Genomic DNA, 19020 nt, shown 5'->3' with positions numbered 1-19020 from the left:
TTTTACAAATGTTCAGGCACACATGTCAAAGTAAAACCAGGGTTAGGGTGTGGAAGGTTCTGGTAGTCCCCTAAATTTCCACCTCCAAATGAAATCAATGGAATATGAGTGGGCTCTCGGTAGAACCCACAGGGTGGGTTCTAGATGAAACCCTTTGAATGTAAAAGGGTTCTCGGTAGACCTCCTTGGGTGGGTTCTAGATGAAACCCTTTGAATGTAAAAGGGTTCTCGGTAGACCTCCTTGGGTGAGTTCTAGATGAAACCCTTTGAATGTAAAAGGGTTCTCGGTAGAACCCCCCTGGGTAGGCTCTAGATGAAACCCTTGGAATATAAAAAGGTTATGAGTAGAACCGCCTGTGTAGGTTCTAGACGAAACTTTAGTAATATAAAAGGGTTCTTGGTAGAACTGAGGGTTGGGTTCTTTTTAGCAACCTTAGAAGTTGGAAAGGCTCTGGACAGAACCTCCAGAGATGGTCCTGGATGGAACCTTTACACAATAGAAGGGTTCTCTGTAGAACCTCTCATAGGGTGGAACCTTGATAAAAGGTTCTACCAGGAACCAAAACCTCCTCTGAAGACAAGCCAAAGAACCCCATAAGCTTCTATATGGTTCCTATATGGTTTAGCACCTTTATTTCTACGAGTGTAAAGCCAAAGATCAAAATGACGTTCAATAACCTGCGCGGACCAAACGAAAATCACAAAAGAGCAGCATGTCTTGTATGTTTGTGGGTTTGTGCCTCGTGTTTGGACTCACTCATCTCCATGTACTCGGGGCTGAGGCCAACGAAGGGACCCAGCATGTGGTCTCTCTCGTGGCGCTGCAGCGTTTTGTTCACCTCCTCCTCCAATTCCGACTTCCTCCTCCGGAGCAGTTTCTTCAGCTTCCTGTACGGAACAGAAGCCAACTCAATACAGTACAATTCATTTTTACATTTGTTATGAAATCAGTTTGTGGTACTTGCGGTATTTGTGATATTCTTCATAGTGAAACAGGCAAACTGATTATTGGTGGTTAATTGTGGCTACACTCATTTGGATATCTGTCATTTGTTAACTTATATTAGCACAATGAATTATATCTGTGTCACAGTTTAGAACTGTGCTTTTGGTGTTTTATGTGATAAACATACAGAACATTACACTTAGAAAACTTCCATTACAGTGTGCTGTATGAACCAAGCAAGACTCGCAAAAAAAAAACTCGCAGGTTGACAGACTGCGGCAAGGTGTTGCCTAATTTCCAGGTAAGTGTGTCTGAATACCAGACAGGCGTTTCAATGAATCATCGCCGTTGCAAGTACAACTGAGTGGGTGAGCGTAATTTGTTCTGTGGCTTGCCGAACCCACGTACTGTTCTGTGTGTCAGCGCCAGTGAGTGTGTACGTTGGAGCTCTGCACTCACGGTATGCCGACTTCAAACAGGTTGTTCTGGATGAGCTGCTTGCCCAGCATAGTGATGCACAACTGGATGCACAGCTCCATGAGGCAGCCTGCATGGGCACACTGGAGGGAGAGGAAGTGAACAGGTTATCGGAAAGGGAAGTCAAACATGAGGCGGTCGAGCGCAGCGGGAAGGAGGGAGTTTGAAAAGTTGACAGTGGGGAGCGAAAAAGTAAGCAAGCAAGAGAAACTGACCACGGCAAAATTACAATATTCTTTAAAAAAAGAAAAGAAAAAGCACCTCGCTGCATGTGCTCTCAAAATGAGAAATTCATTAAAAAAGACTACCTACTTCCGTCTCTCTTGCTCGGACCACATCAGCCTTCTTTATTTTGATCTACACATCTCTAAAGTTTCTTGACCGCATCTTGCACGGTTCTGATGCTATTGCGGTCACAAAATCATACAAACACCAAAGTACTCAAAACAGCCTCTGTGGTAGTTGCTCCAGGACCACATTTTGCCAACGTGACACACACACACACACACACACACACACACACACGCAAACTCACAAGGTGAAGACAATACCGGCTCCGCTTGCGTGGCTGTTAAAACTCAACCTACATATAGTCTGCGTACACCGAGTGGCTTCATGCGTCTCGGGCGGATCAGACGGCTATCTGATCTCTTAAAAGCTAAGTGTAAATGCATCCAAGAAGCATTCAAGGCAGATGGAAATCTGATTGTCCAAGCCGCCTGGTTATCCACTCACTGTCTGATGTTCTTAATACATCCACGGCTCATCTCCTCTGTCCTCGGGATAACGGAGGCCAGAGTTCCACTGAAACGGGCCGTTTGCCCTCTGTCTCGTTAAAACGCTCCAGTTACTTCAACATGGAGCTAAATCCAGGTCAAAAGTTTTGATCATTTGAAAAAATAATTTGAACCTGAAAGTTCAACTTATGGTCTTGAACATTGAAAAATACAGCAATGTATTCAAAATAAAAATAAGTGAATGAAAAGTTTTTTTGGGTTGAATATAATTTTGATTTAGTTCTGAAATTTTTTTTAATACATTTATTTTTTTCATTTTTCACTTTCATATATATTTTGATATTTGAGGTTTTGGATTTTTCAGTTTCAGATTTTATATTTTCAGATTCAATTTTTTTTTTTTCGGTTTTCAGTTCAGACTTTTGACTCCGATCTAAAGTGGGGGCGTGGCTTCAACTGAGAGGGGCGTGTCATCATGAGTCACAGCATCACAAAGAAGGCTGAGCTGAGGACCTTCCTCAAAAACGTTGCCTTCAGGTGACGTTGTTGAGGAGCTCCAAAAAAAAAAAAAGGTCCAAAACTATTAAAAACACAGCAGTGAGCCGCGCTGTTGCATGCTCCTACATTACCATGAACACACACACACACACACACACACACACACACACACACACACACTGTAGTTTATTTTGACTCAATTCCACCAACACCATCCTGCTGCCACAAATACTCACAAATGTGGATTAATGACAAATAAAACCAGGTAATAGCCGTAACCTTTAATTTACATTGTGTTCAGTGTTAATTACCTCTTCCATTCGGTACGATCCAACGACGTACAGGTAGTTCCCCGGCCGCCCGACAAGCCTGTGAACCAAACACAACCACGCACATGAGATAAGGAAAGCTGCTAGCACACACTAGTATTTCAGATAAAAATGCCGCATTTTAACACAAAAATGCACAAAACACGAGCATTGAGAAGTAATGGTTTTACCTGCCCCTGAAAAAGGCCAAATAGACGATGGGCGTGAATGCATTGCAAAACTTCAGGACAAAAGTTTTGAAGATGAGGCGCTCTTCATAGCTCTTGTCCGTCTTTGGAACCTCTGAAAAAGAGACAACATGTGGCTTGAACATCTCATATACACATGAATACATCCAGTGGCATTAGGTATTATTATAAGACAGTGGCGGGCCATGTGTTTTATACCTGGGCCTTCAGTGCTGTCCTGTTGAACCACCTCCTAATAACCTCATTATGACGCCACAGCTACGGTTATTTGTTTCTAGGGGTGTAACAATAGTACACGTCTTCGTACTGAACTGTTCGGTACGAGGCTCACGGTTCAGTACGCATTACGAACCGAACAACACGTTTGAATAATACTATTGCATTTGGAAAATGCAGAAGCTTAAATTATGGGAAATTATCTTTCTGCGGAGCCACCGTTAAAAAAACAAAGCTAGGTAAAAAAAAAAAGAAGCTACACCAAGCAAAACGCTAAGTTCTGCTAGCTAGCTTCAGTTTCACAACAGTGACGTTAATGCTGAGCCGCACGTTAATGCTCAGGTACTTGTAGGCCACCTAGAAAGCTCTGGCACGTCAAAGAATACGCCCAACATGTCAAACTAAAAATCTGATTGGTTGAAGACTATGACAATCAGCAATATCGTCTCCATTTACTTAAACTGCAAAGGCTTTCCATAGAGGTGAAATCTGATTGGATAAAAGCTCTACTTAAAAGAAGCTGCACAGCGCTGGAAGCAGAGCAACAGAGGAAGACAGGAGCTGTGCAATGAGAAAATAAGCTAAAGGGAAAAATAATTATAATACATGGAGTGTATTTATGAAAAGTGATTCAATTATAAAATAGCTATAACTTTGTGATTCTGTTTAGGCCAGCAGAGAAGGCTTTGCTGGCCCTGACGGCCCACCACTGGTATAAGACACTGTTACAACTCTCAATAAACCGCGTCATTGATGGTGTTTTTCTAGATGTCTGCTTGTAATTCCCTTCATTATCATATTAGTTAGTCTGACTGTCTAATACCGACTTCAGCCCCTGTGCATCCCAGATGCTAAAGGGTTGCCTCGGTGCATCGGGGGCCACTGTCCAAGAGTCGTTATTTAAAAAGTCGTGAATAAGAACAGGTACAAAAAGTTCTCAGTGTTTGTTTCACAAACTCTCATCTAGGTTTCATACTGAACTGTGATTGGTGTCCAAACTCACAAAATGTCGCTCGTACATACACGAGTTGGACTGAGACTTAAGGTGAGCTCAGAGAAACGTTCCCCCTTCGGCAAATAGATGTGAAAACTCTGCATATACATCAATCTGCACAGTGCAGCTCAAAACATCCCAGTGAATAAGCAAACAATAAGCAAAACATGTTTGTAATTGTTTGCTCGTTGTAAAGAATATCTCAGTCTATGTGTAATCAGGAACGAATGCTTGGTTTGAGGATCAACAGAAATGTGCCTCACCCATTGTGGTGAGCCAGCGGGCGATGGCGGCGTAGATTTCATCCATGATGATGATGACAATGAGGTTGATGATGGCGGCGGTGGTCTTGACGGTAGCTCTGATGTTGGACCTCGCCGCAGGGTAGGTGCTCATGTGCAGCGCTGCCTTGATGCTAATCCGGTAGAGGATGACCCCGAAGACTATGGTAAACGTCACAAGGATCTAAAAAGCAAGGAGGATTGGATGACCAATCATGAGCGCAAAGGGTCTAAAAGAACTGTGTTGTAATTGTTATGTACAAAGACCACGTTGAAACACGCCAACGTGTTTACAGGCGTTGCATGCAATAAGGGCGGCCGTTCTGACATTCACAATCTGCAGTCACTGTAACCCGTCTATGTGCAGAGCAGCAACTCCTGCTACACAATAGCTTGCTGCTACCAAACCCGAGTCCCGACAAAACCCGGGTTTGGGTCAGTTTTGGACCATTTTGTTGAGATTTTCAGTTTTGGTTAGAAATCGCTCTCTCTCTCTCTGCATGTGTGTCATTCCAAGTTGAACATGAAACTTCAGAGGGATAACCGGAACATTGGTTCAAGTCAGGATTGGGTTTCAAATTTGGGGTCAGGTGTTAGAAACATCTGGTTAACATATATAATACGCATTAGGATACTATTACACTAGTTTAAAAAAAATGTTTTTTGAAGCAGGTCTAAGTGTGTAAATAAATACTAAGTATCAAAACGCCCATTCCTTGGAGAAATGCATACAATAACTTAAGGTAATTTGAATATTAATTTTGCCTTTTTTTTCTTTCTTTTTTTTACAAAACAATGATAATATGTATATTGTGTTAAATACTGTTCGTATGTGTAAGAATCCTTGTCTATTGCACCTTGTGGCCAACGATTGTCCTGTGACAAATTCAATAAAAAGTTGCAAAAAATAGCATTATATCTAGCATGTTTGTGACGGGGAGTCAGCCTGATTAACGTTCAAATTGTGGCTACACATGCAAGATACGACTGATTAAATGTGTTGGCCTCATTGAAATAACTCAACATTTTACACACTTGCTACACCGCCGAGATGAACATATCGATATAAAAGTTGAACTGAAGGATTCTCCTGACATGAATGTGACACAAAGAGCTAACTCATTTCACCACCGCTCTGTTGGTCTAGTTGAACTGCAACATCTGTTAACATCTGTTAAGTTAGCAGACACATCTGTTAAGTGATGCTACGGAGAGCCGAGTAGACACCAGCTTGCACGGAGCACACTGACCAGACATCAGCCGAAGGTTGCGGCCCTTGATAGCTCAAAGAAAACATCTGAACTAGAGCCCTGCTCTCCCTAACTGTTGAGTTGAGAGCAAACAAAGTGTATATCTCTGCTTCAAATGTCATACATTAGTTAGAAATACAAAGGCTAGGGGACGCAACACTGCAGGGAGGCCGCTGAGACTCACCATGAAGCCCATCATCACCACGGTAGTCAGGTACGCTGGCATTCTGTCAGTACAGGTCAGCTTCACCTTCTCGCCCTGAACACGCACGCACACACACACACACACACACACACACACACACACACACACACACACACACACAAACATAGTGATGTGAGGGACATGAAGAACACATGAAGAATGTCTGAAACATTAATCGCATTTCCAGTTGTTTGGACCTGTGTGTCGTGTCTCTCTGTCAGTAGCAGCTCTTAATGCCGAGGGCACGCAGCACACACACACACACACACACACACACACACACACACACAGAAACCATAAACACACGCACACAGACACACACACACACACACACACAGAAACCATAAACACACACACACACACACACACACACACACACACACACACACACACACACACACACACACACAGACACCATAAACACACACACAGACACACAGACACCATGAACACACACACACACACACACACAGACACTATGTGGCGGCAGTGAAGCACAGCTAATTCCGCCCTCAGCCATCATGTCACATCCAAGCCTACTGAGAACTGGGTCAGAAAGCTCAGGAAGTGTGTGTGTGTGTGTGTGTGTGTGTGTGTGTGTGTGTGTGTGTGTGTGTGTGTGTGTGTATTTGATGAGAAGTAAGATGTGACCTTGGTACAAGACAAAAGTCAAAAGGATGATAATCTAAATAGACATGCCCATGTGTCGGTGCTTGGTTTTTTTCCACTACATACAACATTTTTCAGTGTTTCAGGAAGAGGAAGCTGCTTGGTTGAACCCTAGAAATATCGCCCGTTTTCTCTGCAAGTTCAATACCAAACTGAAATGGAGCGAAACCAGGCAGCAACCTCCGGTTCTGCCGAGTGAAGCCGATGGGATGAGTGTCTTAAAACTTGCATTCTCTCTCGTGTCCATCAGGGGGCGACTCCTCTGGTTGTATAGAAGTCTAGTCTAAAATGACTCTACTTCTCTTGATTTATTCCCTCAGTAAACATTGTAAACATGAGTTTATGGTCTCAACCTCTAGTTTACAGTCTTCTTCAATACAGCATGATGTTCATTTAGTACATTATGCTCCATTTAGAGTCAAACAGACTATTAAGGGGAGTATGCTTTAGGGCGGGCTTACTGTGATTGACAGGTCACTGCCGCTACCAGAGTCGTATCCGGCATCACTAAGTCCCTCCTCCGCATTCCAAATATGGTTGCTTCCGTTCATCGGTTGCAAAAAAAGCAACGGCGAAAAACGCCGAACTCGAGGCTTCATACCGGCGGTCCACAAACCAATGGGTGACTCATGACGCGATGACTACGTCCACTTCTTATGTACAGTCTATGATTTGAACCGACGGCTGCCTAATATGAAACTGAAAGTATAGAACTATTGGCATGCTCTAGAAAACGATGTAGTAGTTAATATCAGGTGTCAAAAGCAGTTAAGGTAAAATTCTACATGTGCAAAACCACCAGTATGGACTTTTAAAGGACGTAAACACGTGACATGAAGCTGATTATGTGACACAACGTTTCAGAGATACATACCATTTTTATTAGAACCTCAGTGGTTTTGCTCACATAGCTCTTTTATCACAACTATGTCTTTTAAGTAATCAACGATGACTCAGAGTTCACTATTTTCGTAAAATCTTGCATACATGAAACAAGAAAAGTTATAAAGAAGCCAAAATTCCCTCAGGCAGTGCAATCCAAAGCCCTTATCACTGACGCCTCATCTGACTGTGCAGTAACGCTTTGATCGGTTTTACCTTCGGGGTGGAATGCTCCTGTTTCCTTGTCTTTTTCATGACCTGGGACTCGTAGTCCGCTCGGTTGTGGTCCTGGAAAGAGAAAAAAGAAGTCAGTTTGGATGTTACAGTTACTGATTACGCTATACCTGATATGTTATGAAGCAGTGAGTGCACAAGACAACAAACTGTTAGAAAATGATCATTGTGGTATTTCAGAATGGAGGAATACAATTAAAATGAGCAGCCTGGTTGCGTGAAGTTTTTTGCCAAATGGTGTGTTTGAATTAGAGTACAGCGTTCTGTTCACGAAAAGAGAAAAAATGCGTCGACCCAGTCTGCAGTAAGCCAAGAGGAATGAAGAGGAAACTGTATCATTAAAAACAAAGCTGAGGGGTTAGACGGTCACTTTTGGCCCGAAGATCCACGAGTCAAGCTGATGTGCAGAAAGACGGGCAAAGTGAAGACAGACACAAAAAGACCCAAATGCAGAGAGAAGCTACCTATAGACAAAAAACAAACCGAAATCTTGACTTGGACTTCTTCAAGATGCGGACTATCCAAAGTAACACTTGCTATTGTATTATTTCATATTCTGAAGCAATAATACTTTTTCTGTCCTCATCATTACTGCTACTTTACTTCCAGCTGCATCAGCTCATTTTTTTCTGGCTGCTTTGCCTCACTGTAACAAGCTGTAAACACAACATGGACACACAAAAGGGAAGCCAAAGTGGAACTGCCTTAAACTTGCATTCTCTCTAGTGTCCATCGGGGGGCGACTCCTCTGGTTGTATAGAAGTCTAGTCTAAAATGACTCTACTTCTCTCTTGATTTATTCCCTCAGTAAACATTGTAAACATGAGTTTATGGTCTCAATCTCTAGTTTACAGTCTTCTTCAATACAGCATGATGTTCATTTAGTACATTATGATCCATTTAGAGTCAAACAGACCATAAAGCAGGGGATGCTTTAGGGGTCTTCAACGTTTTTCAGGCCAAGGACCCCCACACTGATAGAGAGATGGAGCAGGGACCCCCTAGTATATATATATTGTATAAAATTTGTGTTTTATATTAAACTGGGCCTAGTGCCATGTATAAACACACCTTGTTAGTGTGCATTCAATACTAAGCTATTCAAATAATACACAGGTTCATATCTTCATGTTTTTATTTTAAAGGTACAGTGAGTAGGGTGGCCGTGCCACTGCCATTTATAAACACACCTTGTATGATAATCATGCATACAAGCTATTCAAATTGACGTTTTAATTTTAAACATAAATGTGGAAACTAAAATGAGTGATGGTCTATTAGTGCCACTTCTATGCATAAACAAACCTGTTATCTTGCATACAATACTGAACTATTAAAATATTGGACAGATTCATGTTTGGGAAAAAAAATATTATATATATAAAAATTGTCTAATCAACCAAAAATGGCACGAACCCCCTGCAGTACCTCCACGGACCCCCTAGGGATCGCGGACCCCCTGTTGAAGACCTCTGCATTAGGGGACAGGCTTACTGTGATTGACAGGTCAGAACCATTGTTCACTCTAAGGAGTTGGCAATTCCTTTTTTTGCCATTTAAAACATTTTGTTTAAAGTCTGTTTTTCGCCTTAGGAAATTAGCATCCCAATTAATATCATAGTTAACGTGAATTACGGATGCGGCTTGCTAACCATGCTAGCTAGCGGTATCTGGTAGCTTAGCATTCACTACGCTAACGGCACTTGGCCTTGCCAGGCCTCACTCTTTGCCAGCTCCATCCTGTCATCCAAATATTGTCATATCTGGCTCCAGAAAACCAAGATGGTGACGGCTTAAAAAATTGCTTGGAAACCATAGCCCACAAACCCATGGGTGACGCAACGGCAACTACATCCACTTATTATACAGTCAATGATTTGTAGTGGTGAACATCTTGGCAATCAGCAGAAACAGACTCTGGGAATTACTTGGAGTCATGGTTGTCCAATATTTCACTGCCCTTCTGGCTCTGTTTTGGTCTCCACCAATACCTGAGAATAATCTGGCTGCAAAACGCTTGATGTTGATGTTGAGCTGGGAGACAGGACCAAGACTGTAAAGTTGTTGTGCCGTAAAAGCAAAACAATAAGGTGGATGATTCTCTGTGTTACAAGCGAACCTTTCAAAAATATATCTGTTAGTATAAAAACACACTTCAAAAGGCTGTACCTGGCTCACTGATTCAACTTTTATACACGGTGCAAATTAGAACCAGATACCCTGCATCTTTGATCTCTTTTGGTCTTGTTACAGGAAACATATTTTCAGGTATTTTAGAAAGAGTTTGGTATGAGTTTGGTATGAGTTTGACATATCGCTGTCTTCTATCGCCAGCCAACGTGTCCATGTGGGCCCAATAAAAAGTGAGCTGAGATTGCATGGTCAGTTTCTTGTGGACGAGGACAAAATTGGACAAAGGGTCCCATTTGATAGTCGCTACTTTCATTGCACCATTACTCAACAACATTGGAAACCTCAGTCTCCAAGAGCTGAAACAATTATACCGGCTATATCAATTATATTAAAAAAAAGTGCATGTAAAAATGAATTGCTGTGTTCCTTTTATAATGTTTAAAAAAGGGTGCTCAGCCCATATTTTGCACCCACTTCTTCTATTTAAAGGTATATTACTTGACTTTGGGACTGTGCGTGCTGCCCTCCTTATGGGTATGGAGGGAACAGTTGTCCCGGGGAATTATAAGAGGAGCGAGGACAAGAGCTATGAGTCAACAAAACTGTCCGGTCAACTCCGCCGCCATCACAAACAGCAGCAGCAGCAGCATTGTGTTGAGAGGCCACACTAACAAGAGGCCACGGGGATGGCCAGCGTTAGGGCGAACCTCGGAGACAAAGAGAAAATCTACAGAAAGTTAAAAAAAAAAAAAAAAAAAACATAAGACGGGAGCAGGGAAGATGAAAAGGGCATCAAGTGAAAAGACCTGAGGCAGCTTGAGGGAGAAAAAAGGTTAGTGTTAGCGACTGCAGAACGAATCTAAAACAGTCAGGCAAAAAAAAAAAAAAGGAGAGAAGGTGAGTTAAAGCAAATATAAAGCACGTCGGATCCAAACCTTATGCTCCTCCTGTGAAACACACCACACACACACACACACACACACACACACAAAACAAAGATGCCAGTCAGCGGCTGTTGTCTCTGAAGATCAAAACGCTTCACCGTTAGAGCAAAACAGAAAAACGGTGGTACACTGTTCCGATTCATCGTGATTTCAAAAGATGCCCGGAGGCCGTGATGTTTGTGTGGGACCGTGTTTGCTGAGGCCTGACTCACTACGGGAGCGCAGACGAGGCGCATTCCCATCCTAACCTCTATGTCGTCCTCATTACTTTGTGACTTTTAAGCTAAGTGCAGTGAAAGGCGTCTGTATCCTTTCACAAGGTAATAAACGTCTCGTCGTGAGGTGGGAGTTGAAAATATTCTTCTCCTTAAGTAGACTTGCAAAACTGCGAAATGAGATTCGGAGAAGTGTTGGTCCCAATTCTCTGACGCCCGCTCTAGCTTTTTCTTCTTCTATATGCATGTGAATTCTTTCAACGTGTGAACGCCGAAGTTACTTGTAGCGTTGCCTCACCTCCTCCTCCTCTCCGAAGCCCGTCAGGTCCCAGATGTAGTTGAGTCGCATCTGTCGTCTCTTCCAGTGCTCCATGAAGAGAACGGCTGCACAACCAAGCAGACACAGCAAACTGAACACAGGCGCGTTGCACGTCTACACTGTCTACACTGTCTACACTGTCTACACTGTCTACACTGTCTACACCGCGACGAGGAATACGTGAGTGTGAACGTGCAATCTCTCATATCCTAAGTCTTTCTGTTCACATATGGTGAATGGACGTGCGTTCATAGAGCGCCTTTCCACCTTTCGACCCATCAAAGAGCTTCACAGTTACCCGCTTACATTTACCCATGAGCACATTTAAACTATACAATGGCAAATTAGAGCCATTTCTGGTAAAAAAAAAAAAAAAAATATATATATATATATATATATATATATATATATATATATAAATAAACAATTAAGGAGCCGATGGAAGAGGTAATATTCTGTGAAAAAAAACTCTGAATTTCCAAGAATAAAGAAAAAAAAACAACATGGATGTTCTCTTAGATTAAAGTGGCAAATATACAAGAAATAAAACCATGAATGTATATTTCTTCATGCCGTCTGTACAGATGTGCTACATGACCACTTGAAGACGTGTTCGGCAGACTTACCCGTTGTGACAAACCTCACCATAAGCCTTTAATTATAGCGTTTGCAATGACATTGACACTACTCACAACAAATCCCACACTGTACCAGTAGTGCATGATTCAATCTCTCAATACTTCCCCACTCTAGTCTCTATAGCTCCCGACTCCAAGCCCGTTGGTTCCTAATTAAAAAAAAAAAGGCTTAAATGACTTGATTCACACCATCTGTTAGTGGATATGCTCACTGGGTCTTTTCATGAGTTGACAATAAGGCAACAGTCTGCAGCATGATGAAGTACTTTCATTGTGTACACGTGCAAACACGTGTTGCTGCTTTGCTACCGCAGTGATTTCCAACAAGTGCATCGAGTTTGACGGTATATTCCATCATAGGGTCTGCGGTACGTGAGCCCAGATGGCCGGCGTGCTGGGACTCGGTCAGACACCGGCTTCATCCAAAAACCCAACACCTCCCCTGGTCTGCAGCCCTGCTGCTGCTTAACAGATGGCAGCGTGGCTTGGCAAGACATCAAGAGGAGGAGCGGCTCTGTGTTTACTCAAGAGTTACCTTTGCGGGTTCCTATTGTACGTTCCATGTGCACCTACGGTTCAGTATTGCCAAAAGCAGCACTGAATGGATTTTATGGGCTTCATTGGACTGGACGCAAGATGTGCCTTCGCACCCAAAGGTCCGAGGAAGAGCCTGGCGCTCGGAACATTACACAGCAATAAAAATCCTCCTAAAGGGAGCTACTTGGTGTGCTGATCTATGTGTTTTAATTCTGTTAGATAGCCTATTTCATTGATCCAGAACCCATCCTATGGCATGCTGGATGTGCGTGTCTTTTTCTTTTTTTTTTTTATCTCACCCCAGAGGGCCATGAAGATGGAGAAGAAGACAGTGGCCGGGTTGTCAAACAGGTGGCTGGCTCGCGCCGTGCCGCACGCCGTCACCAGCTTCCAGTAGCTGCAGGCGCGGTCGCACAGCGGACACATGGTGATGTTGTTCCTGGGATCACAGATCTCCATACTGGCAGATGCATTATTGAAAGGGATGGAGGACAGAAAAAAAAAAGATTAAGATTTAGATGACAGGGCAAAAATAAATAAAACATAAAAAAACATGTTACAATTGAAGTGCTGCTACATGTTGTCTGTCTAAAGCAATGGTTGCCAAAGGACTTTTTTTCATGGCACGCCGAGCCACACAGATGCTTATTGGACCCTGAAGCAAGGCATCTTGGTCTGTCTGTCCTTCTGTATGTGTGTGTGTGTGTGTGTGTGTGTGTGTGTGTGTGTGTGTGTGTGTGTGTGTGTGTGTGTGTGTGTGTGTGTGTGTGTATTTGCTTTGCATATCTCAACATTAATCCCAACTAATTCACAGTTGTTGGGTGTAATGCTAGGGAAACAAGGGGTTGCCGTGTCGAATTTGGTGCAAATTGGACATTTAACACATTCAATATTTAGGAGAGACATCCATGGCAAAAAACATTGTTAAATTTTGGGTATTGGGGTAACTTGCTTTCAAAAAACCTGTCTTCTTTAAGACAAAAAAACCCTAAAATAATCACATTTAGATGGAATATAATTCAAATCCTTTCTTGGATCCAAACATAAGAAATACAGTATATCTATCCCTTTTAATTGGGGGCCCAGGTTGTCTACTAAGACGGTAACGTCTTCCCCTGGTGTTGTTTCCTGAACCGGAGTGTATTTCAGCGGCGTTTCTGACTGTGAGTAGCTGTGACTTGAGGTGTGTGATGCAACGATGTCACAGCAGGTGTATTGTGGGAAGCTGTCTGCATGAGCACACAGGCCAGGCATCCGAATGCTGTGAATATGTTTTTGAGCGAGCATTGCGCTATAGTCTGTTTGTCCCCCCCAGGGCGGAGACACAGAGACAGACAGCCATTCCCACTCACATTCCCACTCACGGGCCAGTTAACCTAACCTGCATGTCTTTAGACTGTGGGAGGAAACCCAGGCTCGTATAGGGAGAACACCTCCATACAGGAATGAGTTATATAATATTATGATATCATTTTTTAAGATTTACAAGGATAAACAAACTGTTTTTTTTGTTGTTTTTTTCCCCTCCTGTTTTAATATCTTTTTAAACTGTAACATAAACCATAGTTCATGTAATTGTTTTAATGTGGTAAAACATATCCAAAAAGCACAATAAATGAACAATAATATGAAAAATATTACAGCATCCTTGGCTTTGACAAACACTGTTCTTAAGATATCCTTTTTTCTTTGTCTGTTTTCACTCAGAAGTCCTGGGCCGTGACAGAAATAAGAAGTTATCCACATTTCATATTATATTTGCCAATATCTAAAGTAATCTATCACATTACAATGTGATACAACAATACAAACCATTCTATAGGACATTTTGAGGAAAAGCAGTTGATAAACAGTTGATAAACTGCTTTTGGTAGAAATAAGGCAGGTTTCTGTTAATACAGAAAATGAGATATCTGAATTATGTATGACTTGGCATCATGTTGAAATCCTATATACTGTAAATCTAGTCCTGCTCATTGATTTGTAGCACTGTCCATTATGGTTCAACACCCCCAGATATGTTAGAGCTACCTCAGTATAAACTGGCTTTCTTTATTCTTTTTATTAGTGCAAAAACAAAACAGCAGTGACCTTACAGGTGGTACAAAACCACAATACCCAAGAAACATAGCAAAACAACTAGGTTGCAATAATAAGGAAGGAATGAAAAATTAATATATAAATGCGCTTTTGTAGTATGGAGGAACCTGGCAGGGCTTTAGAGCTGTCTATTGAGAAGGCTGTATAGAGGAGGGGGAGGGGGGCTTGTTTAACGGGTAAACAAGGGGGGGGGGGGATATTGATGAATAGGGCCCGACATCTGTGAAATGGATTTTCAATGCTATTTGTCTTTCTGCTGAAAAGTACTTGTTGTTGCAGGTGTCAGCGAGATGTCCAGAGGTTATTCCTGTCTTTCCATCATAGTAATGCTTTTTTTTTTTTTTAATGCGACTAGTATGGGTTGTTCATATTTCATGGGCGGTTCAACTGAAGGAGGGGTCAGAAGGTGAGACGGAGATGCTGCGACCAGCGATGGGTCGGATTTTACGGCAGATCGGGATAAAAAAAAAAAAACTCACACAGTTGCTCGTGACGAATTTCCATTATCAGGATATTTGTGAATGTCCTCACTGAGTAATTTCAAAAAAGAGCCGGGTGGCATGAAAGTAGTCACCTGCAGTGTTTAATGTGCAGCGTGAGCACGTGTTGTTGTGTCCATGAGTCAACTCTGTGCAGTATATATTGTGTGAGGTGTATTGAGTAAGTTGCAGCTTAGAGTTAGGGGTCATTATGAAGGTATTATTGCAGATGAATGCCTATTGCCAAACACTAATGTGCTCTGTACACGTTAAGTCTGTAATGAGCTGGTGTCGCAATAAACCTAAAGCTTTAGTGTGAATGGGTGGAGTCAGGGTGTGGTCTAAGCCTGGTGCTTACCATCAATGCAAGAGACCTGCATGTTAACAGGCCACGGTGTTTTAACAAAGTCATCCTGTTTTCCATATGAATCAACTGGTTTTAAGAATCATTATAAATGAATTAACAGTAAACAAGACTACACCTGTTTCACATTAAACTCTTGTAACAATTTAATTTGTGCTGGAATGAAGTGAAACCAGGCGGCAACCTCCGGTTCTGCCGAGTGAAGCCGATGCGGAAGTGTCTTAAAACTTGCATTCTCTCTAGTGTCCACCAGGGGGCGACTCCTCTGGTTGTATAGAAGTCTAGTCTAAAATGACTCTACTTCTCTCTTGATTTATTCCCTCAGTAAACATTGTAAACATGAGTTTATGGCCTCAATCTCTAGTTTACAGTCTTCTTCAATACAGCATGATGTTCATTTAGTACATTATGGTATCAAGTGAGTAATAGACCATAAAGTAGGGTTTGCTTTACTGTGCATACTGGGATTGACAGGTTACTGCCGCTACCAGAGATGGCGACGGCGAAATCACCGAACTCGAGGCTTCAAAACAGCAGTCCACAAACCAATGGGTGACGTCATGATGACTACATCCACTTCTTATATTCAGTAGAGCTTCGGTAGGAAGAGACGGAACAGAGATGGAAAATGATTTTGTGTGTGTGTGTGTGTGTGTGTGTGTGTGTGTGTGTGTGTGTGTGTGTGTGTGTGAGCGTGTACCTCGGTATGTTATCATCGACAGTGGCACATCCATAGAGGAATACGATGACTCCAACGATGGCTGCAGGGATCAGCATCTGTGTGTAGACTCCTAACCAGGCGAAATATAGTCCAACCTTCTCCCCAAAGTACTTCCTGTAGAAAGAGATGCCAAAGGCGTTAACGACATTTACGACAACAGTTACATCGCCGCCAAACGAGTCGTTAAACCTCTCCCTGAAAGCCACAATGATTCAAAAGTTAGAGCGTCTTCGGCTTCTGTACTGTGACGTATTTGCCAGTGAAACTGGCTCAAAGTATTTGAGCGGAGAACAGTTAATCCTTGGCCTCTGATTGGACCGCTATAAAGTGAGCGAGCTTAGAATGAAGCGCGATACAAAGCTACAGAGGACTGTGGCTCCACACACACACCACACACACACACACCACACACACACACCTCCTTTGTTGCTAAAAGCTGCAGATTGATTGATTGATTGATGGATGTCCTGATATAATTGGTTGGCAAAAGAGAATTTGATTTTGATATAGAAATGCACCTGTTTAACGACACAAACATTTTTTGCATGTGTCGTTAAACAGGTGCACATTATGCAGTATTATTATTATTATTATTATATATTTTTTGTAAAAACAAATCTTGTCGTAGTTTTAACGATATATTATAATGACAACGTTATAATTTACCTTCGCTCGATACTCATTTTCACTGAACGGAGCCTGAACGCATCATGATGTAACTGAACGGAACCTTCGTTCTCCTGTCACTTCAAACACTGGTCGGTTGTTTACAATGTAACATTATCAGAGATCGGCGAGTAGAAAAGCATAAATGATGTCCTGATGGCATATTTTACTGAATATCGGCGGACGGCGATCGTCAGTTGAACTTTATTTCACACAGTGATGGTAAACGTTAAACTGTGTAATTCATCCGCGGTCTGAACCGCGACAGGTTATCCGTACGGATCACGGATCGACAGTGGTCACCGCTAACAACATGTGATCACCGATGTGATCTAAAAGGGTCAAGAAGTCATTTTTCTCTCCACCTCGACTTCAACAAATGAGATCACGGTCGATGTGATGGTGTAGGCCTAACGTTCATTGTATTAAATCAATATCAAAGCCACATTATTTGTCAAATGACACCAGTACTACATTCCCCCGAGCAGAGTGTGTTAGTTAGGAGACCCCCGTGGGATTCAGCTCACATTCCCAGTCTGTTCCCTGGACCACATTCAGCTCAGCACAAGACAGTTGTTTCTGCGGAAGAGCTTCAGCGGAGCATCAATCTGCTCGACAGAGTCTTCGTCTGTCTTTCCTGCCTTCAGGCTGGTCAGGGCAGTCAGTGCTGCGGTGAGAGCACCAGCCCCGGCAGACGTATGAGAACTGCAAGCGTGTCTGTGGTTCCCCTGATGGGAGTGACAAGAGCGGCGCTACGGATCTGACCTGATGAGTCCGATAGGCTGGTACTTGTAGAAGACGCTGTAGCTGGCCCACTCCTCGTACAGCAGCTGTGAAGAGAAGACACGAGTCAGTAATTATACGCAATTAGAGACGGGCCATTATCTGCTCAATCGTCCGATTTATGAGTGAAGCAGCTGTTAAAGCAAATATATAATTATTCCATGTTAACATGTTTGTTTGATAGATTCAGGATAATGTATATTTTCTAACAGAAAGTAGAATAATCCTTCTATTTTATTTAAAAAAAGAAAGATAGATAAGGGTGTACAAAGCAATTATTTTCATTTACAATTAACCTAGGGATTATTTTCTTAATAAAGGGATTATTTGTGTGGTCTATAAAATGTCAGCAAATAGTGAAAAATGCTCATCACAAGTTCCCAAAACTGATGGTTATATCTTCAAAAAGTCTAACAAAAGCAGAAAATATACATATTATAGAGAGGTTGGAACCAGTGAGCTTTCGCTGTTTTTACTTTGAAGGATTATCGAAACAATTAGTCGATTATGAAAATTGTTGTTATTAATTGAAAATTATTTTAATTATTATTTGATTAACTAATTGATCAATTGCCTAATTTTTTTCAGCTCCAGTATTAAGTTGCTTTACTGTCAATGAAATGCAAAAAAAAAAAGGCTTTTAATGTGAAAAGTGCAGGAAGTATAAGAGTGATTAACAGACTGTTAACACCGAGTAGGAATTAAAAAGAGAAACTGAGAGCAGCAGAGTGGTAAGTGTCACATGACTCTGTTGTTGCTGTGGAAACGTGCCAAATTATATGAAACTTAATGGACCCGGCCCTTTATTAGCCGCTAGTCTTTACTTGTTTATGGTGGTCATCAGATAATATTTGCCCGCTGGCTTTTATTTGATGATTTATTATTCATCACTGTGAATCACAGCCAGGTCACTGATGCTCTAGAGATACATTATGCAAAATTCCATGCAATTACATTTTTGTGTAATAAATCCACTGATGCAGCATATTCAGGCACATGCTGTCTCAGGCAGCGGAGCCAAGCTTGTGGTGTGCACAGAGATAAGAACACATGTAACATGTAACATGTATATCACCATTCACTCTAAAGGGAGACGTGTTCACGTCAGGTCTTTAATGTGAAACAATCATTGTTGACATTCTTAATATTCAATGTTCTCCTATTCCCACTGTAGACCTTTTCTGACAGCAGATATTTTGGACTTTTCACAATGCT

The 19020-nt window shown here is 42.0% G+C and overlaps 1 protein-coding gene across 2 annotated transcripts in view; it reads right to left on the bottom strand.

Moving 5' to 3' along the window:
- Positions 1-19020, bottom strand: part of ano1a (anoctamin 1, calcium activated chloride channel a) — a 64653-nt gene that overhangs the window by 9792 nt on the left and 35841 nt on the right. For both annotated transcript variants that reach the window (XM_068710736.1, XM_068710735.1), the window contains exons 10-20: positions 17788-17852; positions 16336-16470; positions 12992-13152; positions 11497-11582; positions 7889-7960; positions 6101-6175; positions 4649-4850; positions 3158-3269; positions 2970-3027; positions 1406-1506; positions 758-888 (exon numbers count right to left, since the gene is read on the bottom strand). In XM_068710736.1, coding sequence (XP_068566837.1) covers positions 758-888; positions 1406-1506; positions 2970-3027; positions 3158-3269; positions 4649-4850; positions 6101-6175; positions 7889-7960; positions 11497-11582; positions 12992-13152; positions 16336-16470; positions 17788-17852 — 1198 coding nt within the window. The remainder of the gene's footprint in view (positions 1-757; positions 889-1405; positions 1507-2969; positions 3028-3157; positions 3270-4648; positions 4851-6100; positions 6176-7888; positions 7961-11496; positions 11583-12991; positions 13153-16335; positions 16471-17787; positions 17853-19020) is intronic.

Source organism: Cebidichthys violaceus, unplaced genomic scaffold (genome assembly GCF_023349555.1).
Source record: "Cebidichthys violaceus isolate CVI_PGR_0920_01 unplaced genomic scaffold, fCebVio1.0.p SCAF_16, whole genome shotgun sequence".
Lineage (NCBI taxonomy): Eukaryota > Metazoa > Chordata > Actinopteri > Perciformes > Stichaeidae > Cebidichthys > Cebidichthys violaceus.
The sequence above is the reverse complement of the archived record's forward strand: the minus strand, read 5'-3'. Positions and strand labels throughout refer to the sequence as shown.